The 8,180-nt window shown below is 35.8% G+C and overlaps 1 protein-coding gene across 1 annotated transcript; it reads right to left on the bottom strand.

Annotated features, from left to right (window-relative positions):
- Positions 1-454: 454 nt before the first annotated feature.
- Positions 455-7,735, bottom strand: ak1 (adenylate kinase 1). Its single transcript, XM_028462161.1, has 7 exons — positions 7,610-7,735; positions 4,246-4,280; positions 3,548-3,583; positions 3,310-3,473; positions 1,395-1,511; positions 1,115-1,306; positions 455-1,020 (listed from the first exon to the last, which is right to left on the bottom strand). The coding sequence occupies exons 2-7, from the start codon at positions 4,250-4,252 to the stop codon at positions 955-957; spliced, it is 582 nt and encodes a 193-aa protein (XP_028317962.1). The 5' UTR covers positions 4,253-4,280; positions 7,610-7,735; the 3' UTR covers positions 455-954.
- Between the last annotated feature and the right edge of the window lie 445 nt (positions 7,736-8,180).

Below are 8,180 nucleotides of genomic sequence, written 5' to 3'. Positions count from 1 at the left end.
ATCAGGAGTTGAGTGAATCGTTACATCCCTACTATCTAATGTGAATCCACAACATACTCGTTTTGACGTCAAACTTAGTATGAGTAGTATGTTAGTATGACATTTCGAACACGGCCCTGGTCTCAAAACATGCATGTGACGATATGTTCCGTGTCATAATGCCATTTCTGCATGATTTTGCTCAAAAAAATAAACAATGTTCCCATTTCAATAAATTAATTCCATAATTTCTTTCCGTTTTCTGGGGATGAGACACCCTACAAGTCTAAGGAAGTAATGCAAAAGCTTGGTGGCATTAACCTGCATCATCCAAACAGATCCAGCAATCATCAGCCCAACATCCACATGAATGAAACTGTGACACTGGGAGCAAATGTTAATACTTTGCTCCCTTTGTAATGAAAATAGGCCCAGAGAGATCTTAAACGTACGAAAACCATCCAAAACATTGCAGTTTTTTCATAATAGGATTGTTTAATTTTTGTTTCCCTTTATATATTATAGACAACCTTTTTTAACATCTTGAAAAAAATAGAAAAAAATATGATCTTATAAATGTTCAATTAGATATGTAGCATTTCTCTGCTATTGTTCAGTGGCTCAATGTAAATTAAGTTAAAAAAATCTGGAGTCTTTACTTCAGAATAAAGAGGGAAATTAACGACTTGTAAAGTGCACGTTTGTCTCCGAAAGGACAAGAAGCATTAAAGAGGTGGTAACCATTACTAATATACTAAATTGAACATGTTTGATATTAGTATTTGTCAGGAGACGTATTCGTCGATGCTGTTGCACTTATTGCAGTCATTAGTCACAGTTGGATTAAGGCCTTTTTGATCCTGAATGTCGGCATATCTTCCTTTCTCATTCATTTTGACTCCCTATTACATAATCAATTATACAAAAGTTCCAAATGAAACCACAGCCAGAGGCATCTCATCCAGTTAAGCTTTACTACAGTGCATCAACTGCTTTGCAGACTTGGGCAAACACGTCATCCACCGCCAGCTCTGAGTCGACCTAAGGGAACACAATGTGGAGGGAAAAATCAATGTCTGAGTTGATGGTGTTTTTAATGTGTTTATATTGGGAACACCATGAATACTATACACACCTTCCTGACAATACCACGGCTCTCATAGAAAGCAATGACGGGCTCGGTTGCTTTGTAATACAAGTCCAGACGCTTCTTGATGGTCTCCTCGTTATCGTCAGAACGACCGCTGGTCTCGCCGCGCTTCATGAGCCTCTTGACCATCGTCTCTCCTTTGGCGTCAACGTACAGCAGCAGGCTGGGTTTACCAATCTGGGACCAATCAAACATCAACAAAAATATGAATGTATTTATTCATTTATTTTACATTTGTAGGGATGATTTGTGTTCATGCGCTTACCTTCTTCTCAAACTCCTCCCCCTGCTTGACCTCACGTGGGTAACCATCAATAAGGAATCCCTTAGAGACGTCGGCCTTGGCGATCATGGCGTCCTTAATCATGTCTAAGACCGTGTCCTGCAAAAAGCCACGAAACATTATTATCAGCTTTCATTAAGGCATCGTTTTTCAACCTTGGAGTCGTGACCCCAAGTGAAGTCGCTCGGAAACTTGTTTTAAAAATTTACTGATTATTAATATGTTGTACATTTTTTTTTTTTTCATGTTTTGGAAAGCATCAACAATATACAGCTGACATAACAAAATGCATATATGTACATTCACATCAAATATACATTAAAAGTGCAACGTCCTATACAACTGTTAACTTGTTATTCCTTTCTTTTCTTTTTAATCTACATACATATAAACACATGTATATAGAAACATACAACACTAATAAGCAAGTAATCAAACTAAAAAATAAATAAAGAAAAAGAACCATTTTCAGATGCACTTCATGCACATTTTTCTTAATTATTCTTTTCCAAATTAAAACACAACACACATTCTTAAACAACTGTATTCTATACTTTCAATTTCTCAAATCTAGTAAAACAAATATGATCAAAAAGTAATTATGGGGTCGCCAGAAATTTGTGATATGAAAATGGGGTCCCGATCTAAAAAAAAAAAAAAAAAAAAGGTTGGGAACCATTACATTAAGGTATGCTAGCGCTAACAGAACTTTTTAGCAAAAATCTTCTCTTTAGTGAAAGAAAATGCTGACATTCCATATTTTTTTATCCCAGTCTTTGCTTTTTCTCTCCATACACTAATGCATGTTTTCCCCCACAATTAAATGCTTCCTCATGTTTTAACATTGGCAAATATAGATTTATGAAATCTTCTAAAAACAACCTGGATCAATTTTTTAGAACTTTGTGACTATAGTTTCTGCAATTATTGCTTTTAAGCAAAATGAAGTCACTTCCTTGCTTTATTTATTATACATGTATATATATATATATATATATATGTCAATCAGTTTACTTTTGAATATCTTATGCAAAATTACAAGAACTCTATTAATTACAGTGAGACAATAGTGTCTCTTTCAATTTTACAAATTTGAAAAGAGCCGGAAGCTTATGTTTAATTAATTCCACCCCTTCTCCTTAAAGTAAATCAAAGTTATTTATTTCTTAAGGATACCTATAATATATATACCCATAGAAACAGAAATTTGACACAATTATTTATTCACAAACCCTTTACAATCACTTCTGTTTTCTTATTGTATGTTTAGTCATTTTAATCAATTTATCTTAGGTTATCTTTCATTTATATATATAGATATTTTTTATTTTATTTTGTTTCTTTTTTTTTAAGTTCTGTTTTTTTTGTCTGTTCTTTACTTTTAATTTTTAGGTAAAAGCTTCAAATAAGCTTTTCAAGCTTTCTGCTTTTTCCTGCACTCTTTGTCCATTTCTTATGTGATAATGTGTATTATTCTGTAATTGTGCCAAAAAATTTAAATTAAATAAATAAAAAAATCCCATTCCAATAATTTGTAACAAATAAGAAATAGTAAAAAAAAAAAAAAACAACAAAAAACCCAAGAAAATAAATAATAATTATGACAGAAATACAGAAACTCTTCCTTGCTGTACAGAATTGCATTTATTGTGAAGTTAAAATTAAGCTCTCATATAATATTTTTCTTCAGACCAAAACTAGATGAGGACAAAGTTGACTAAAACAATGAATCAATTAAACTGTAATTTGATTTGATTTTTGTCAAATAATAAGCAAGATCTATAAACAAGATTAGCAATCCTCCAATCAGAAGTCTTTTTGTCCAACCCCTTGTTTTTAAACTAAGATCATTTATTGATTGAAGGTGTTATTAGATATTTAGATTTGTTTTTCTTACCAGGGGTACGAGTTCTCCTTTCTGCATGATGGCCTGCAGATGTTTGCCTCTGTCGGAGCCTGAAGCCACCTCTGCACGGAGCAGGTCACCAGATGACAGGTGAGTGTAGCCATACTTTGCTACTATCTTCTCACACTGGGTGCCTTTTCCAGAGCCGGGCCCACCTGAGAAATATAGAAAAAGCATTAATATAATAAAAAGAAGCAGGCTATAGTTGGTGTTTTATCACTGTACTCGCCTACGACAAAGATGATCTTGGCGTCTTTAATTTTATCTGAAAAGAGCAAAAAAACCAAGTTTATATTTAAGCATGAAATGAAAGTTTCTGTGAAGAAAAGGAAATGATTTCCTTTGACAAACCATCCTTAGAGTTAGTTGTAGATGCAGAATCAACATTTAGGTTTTCCATCTTGAGTGAGACGAACTGGTCCTGATGGCTGTTAGCTTCTATGCTATATTCTCTAACTCAAACAACATTGCCATGGCAACTGTTGCCCCTAGCAATTGTCAACCAAGTGTTTAGAACACAGCTGCATGGTTTGTCTTAGTTTAATCATAGTGTTTTTGCTCATTTAACATCTATTAAAATAATAGTCAAAGTCAAAATGAACCAATGTTTTGTAAGTTTATTAAATAGAGGAAAACATTTACACTTAAAATAAAATAATGAAAATACAAATAATGTAATTATATACATTTAAATTAAAAAAAAAATGTATTTAAAATTACATATTTCATTTAGAAATAATGTGAATCACGTTTACATTGTAAATGTTTTCTTCTAAAACACCACAAGAGGGCAGTGTAGGCCATGAGAAAACAAACATGCCTCTGCCAGTATTCAAATGCTTTAGTTTAGGTACAAATACCAATGTGCTGTATAATGACAGAACAGAAACAACAAGCTGTTCAAATCTTACAATGGTTGTGAATTACCTGCCATTGTGTTGAGGGCTGAGGGCTTCAATTACCTGCAAAACACACGAAATCTCACATGACAACAGTGTGAGCTCAGCAGATAAACTGTGTAAAAGGTGCTGTAGAACTGGTTTTGGAAAAGGGTTTTTTATGCTTGAGCTTGATCTGAGCAATGTGTATATGATACTATGGAGGGACTTATGGAGTAACATGTCCCATTCATATATTAGTATGTGTCAATGATTCTGTCCCATCAACTGTCGCAATATTTGACTCACAAATAAATGAGAAAACGACTGTAATGGAAATTGCATGAAAAGGGGGTGGGCCCCTTGGCTCCTAATCAAATTGTGCGAGGCTTAATCATAATCTACGATCAATTACCTTTGAAGCAATATATCACACGACTATGTTCCCATAAATTTGGATATTACCAGAAATGGGGGGTGGGCCCCGGGCACCCTACTTTTTTTTAAATAAAAGGGGCTCAGAGCGTCTCATCATATTCATTCATAGAGTATTCATACCAGACTGCATTCTGATCTAACGAGAACTAACGAAGGAGTAGTCATTTGAAAAATGGGACCCCCGGAGTCCCACTGACACGTACGGGGTAATGGGCCCTATTTATACTGTATATTGGTATGTGCCAATGATTTGGTACCACCAATCGTCGTAATATTTGACTCGCAAATAAGTGAGAAATCGACTTTAGTTTTTTTTGTTTTTCAGGAAATTTACTTTGACATTTTTTTTTAGGAGATCAAAGTTAATTTCCTGAAAAAAGTTTTCTGAATAAATGAAACCTGAACATATTAGTTAAAAAAAAAAGACAAAATGAACTTAATTACTTATTAATAACTGTTTAAATAATTGTCAGAATTGCTTGAATAGTCTTTACATTTATGTTAACGCTTATGTAGTCTTATTATTGCTTCTAATTATTGTAATTATATGTGTCATCATTAGAAAGTGCATAACACTATGGCAGTTGAGGTTGTGCTGGTGATCCATCTTTTTTTATTAATCATTTTTACTTAGTTTGAGTTTAATCAATACAGGTTACAAGATTACATTTTCCTTTAGCAGACGCTTTTATCCAAAGTGACGTACAACACGAACAGTTGTTAGGGTTAGAGCTGTTTAGAGAGAGACTCCATTCACTCCAATGGTCCGTCCTTTTTGTACAGAAATGGCGGTTCATGGAGCCTCACAATAGTTCCAGGAAGTGAGCAGTTGACCTTTGCACCGCAATGGAGCTAGAGTGGAGTAGGCACTTTGTGATGCACTTTTGAAAGGTAAGACGTTTAAATAATTATATTGGATATTATTATTATCATCAGCAGTGTATCTAAACCCATTAACGTGTGCATTAAAGCATATTAGTGGATTATTATATTATCTTTATATACACAAATCAATGGATTTGAATCTTCCAAGGAACTATTTGAGTCTACGTGAATCACGTGATGATAGAACACGTCAAACAGCTCTGATTAGGATTAGGACAACAGGTTGGATTCGAACCAATGACTCTCAGATTACCCGCATAGCTCTAGTTTAGATTATCCTCTTTATTGTAATTCCTATTTCAAATATATTTTAAGTAGCACTTTGGTAGGGATTATAGAATTCTAAATAAATCTATGAAAAGGCTGTAAGAAAACCCTATTTTACTATTTTTGCCATCTTGTTATATCCCTTAGTTCCATAAAGTTTAGACTACAACTGCACGAGTTACACATGAATGTCCTTTGGTAAAGTATTCATAGTATGTTTTCTGGTTTGCACTTGGCAACACGTCTCAGTTCTAACGATGCTTCATCTCAGGTGTCCTGGTATATGTCGGTGTCTGTTGACCCTGAGGTCAGGGTAAATGTCACTGGTTGGCAGGCGTCTTAGTCAGCACACACCCACTATAGGACCCCCACTGTAGCCTATTATGGTGCCTCTTATGGGTCACCTGCTTTGGCATTTAAGAATGTATTTGTGTTATAATTTAGGTATGAGGTTTAGATCTGGATCCAAAATTATATTCATTCAATACAAAAGCATCACATCCCACTATAATGTAGTGAATGTTCAGTCCCACCCACGTCTTATTATTAATGCTGCTTTTTAACATTTAGCTGTGCTATTATAAGACTCAGTCATTCTGCAGCTGTTGGGGGATATCATGTCAGCCGCTCATAAAAAAAAAAAAAAAGTCTCCAAATATGAAGCCTCGGCTGCTACTAAAGGTGACTGAAGTAAGAACATAGAGCACACGTGTCAAACTCAAGGCCCGGGGACATAATCCGGCCCTTTCAGCAAAAAAAAAGTCTGAGAAATTACAAGTCATTGTGTAAATTACCAACATATTCAGTTGTAGATATCTCCAAAGTTATACACAAATTCAATGTAACTCCACAATAGTAGGAGTAGTCACGTGTTCTTATATCACAAGATAGCCATCATTTTTAATCTCAAATTATTCAAATTATTTTAAAATCCTGCAATTTATTTCAGATTTCACAAAATTTCTTCAAATTGCATAAAAAATGGCCACAAAATCAAATTAATTGAAAGTAAAGATTCTGCAGGGACTGATATCTGTCACTTATTGTTTTGATATTATCAGTGCCGTACATATTTTGTCATTTATTTATATGTAGAAGTGCAAACTTGAGTACAATAATGTTTAAATTACTTATTTTCCCACCAAAAATCTGTGGCCCACCTAGGATAAACTGCTCTGTATTTGACCCTTGAACTAAAACCAGTTTGACACCCCTGACACAGTGAGTGCAGGGTCTTTTTAATGCAGTTATTAAAGTGTGCTGTCGCTTTAAGGGAGGAAAGGAGACCCGTTTGACGTCAGTGCAGTGGGAGATATTCCATGTTTGTGGAAGGATGGATGTATTCGTGAATGTAGCCGCTTAATGTGATTGTGTTAACTTTAAGGTGCTGCATGTTCACGTACACACGCACACACACAGAGGAATCAATAGCACTCAGGCTCTAATAGAATGTTAATAACTTCTATGGGGCTTAAAGGAGGACAGAGGATGTGACTGGTCGATAGCCATGAGTATTAAAGCGACTTTAAATGGATGCAAAGTAGAGCTGTTGGTAAGATATGTGAGATGCAACGTAAAATCAGAAACCAATGTGCTATCCAACAATTATATAATGTTTTCAGCGCCAAGAACAGTAACTCACACTTCAGAGGAAATTCTACATGCTCCTGTTATTTTCTCCATCCCATTTGACAGCCCAGCCCACTCTGCATGTCTACGCCAAGCCTTCCTTCCCTCTGACATCTCACATCAACATCACCCTCCCAGGCATGTCTCATCCCGTTTCCTGTCCTCCCATAAAGGCTTTTGTCCCCCATACTGACCTCTGTGCTGTGCTGTGGCTCTAGATCCCAGTGTAGGGGGGCTGCGGTCCCTGGATCACCGTCAGTGTGTCTGCACAGTTCCTGCTGCACGGCAGCCCTCCCTCCCCCATTCTTTAGCCTTTTATAGCTCAGCTGAGCCTGCTCAGCCTGTGTTGCATTGTGGGTAAGGAGGAGGAAGAACGGACAAGAATAAGAAGGGAGGGTGGAAGGGAGGAGGGATGGCCAGAACAAAGACGGAGGGAGGGAGAACATTTGGTTGAATGGTGCGACAGTTGCTAACACTAATAAACATGGAACTTAATGACATCCCTTATTAACTGGTGGTATGAAAAGATAATGGTTAAAGAAAATATTTTCCAGGGGTTTTTGTTTCTTTTTCCCCCTTCTGTTTTACGTAACTATACTTTAAGTAGGCCAACAGGTCAGGTCAGCCCTTTGTTATTTGCTCTAAGATTACAGTTTGTGAAATCCCACCAATCAAACAATAAGAGTGTGCTCAGGATGCCAAAAAGGAATTTGTACAGTGCACATAGTGATGTGTGTGGTATTGATGGTATTTGTTACTTCAAAA

The sequence above is a fragment of the Gouania willdenowi genome, chromosome 12 (assembly GCF_900634775.1).
Source record: "Gouania willdenowi chromosome 12, fGouWil2.1, whole genome shotgun sequence".
In the NCBI taxonomy this organism is placed as follows: domain Eukaryota; kingdom Metazoa; phylum Chordata; class Actinopteri; order Blenniiformes; family Gobiesocidae; genus Gouania; species Gouania willdenowi.
The sequence above is the reverse complement of the archived record's forward strand: the minus strand, read 5'-3'. Positions and strand labels throughout refer to the sequence as shown.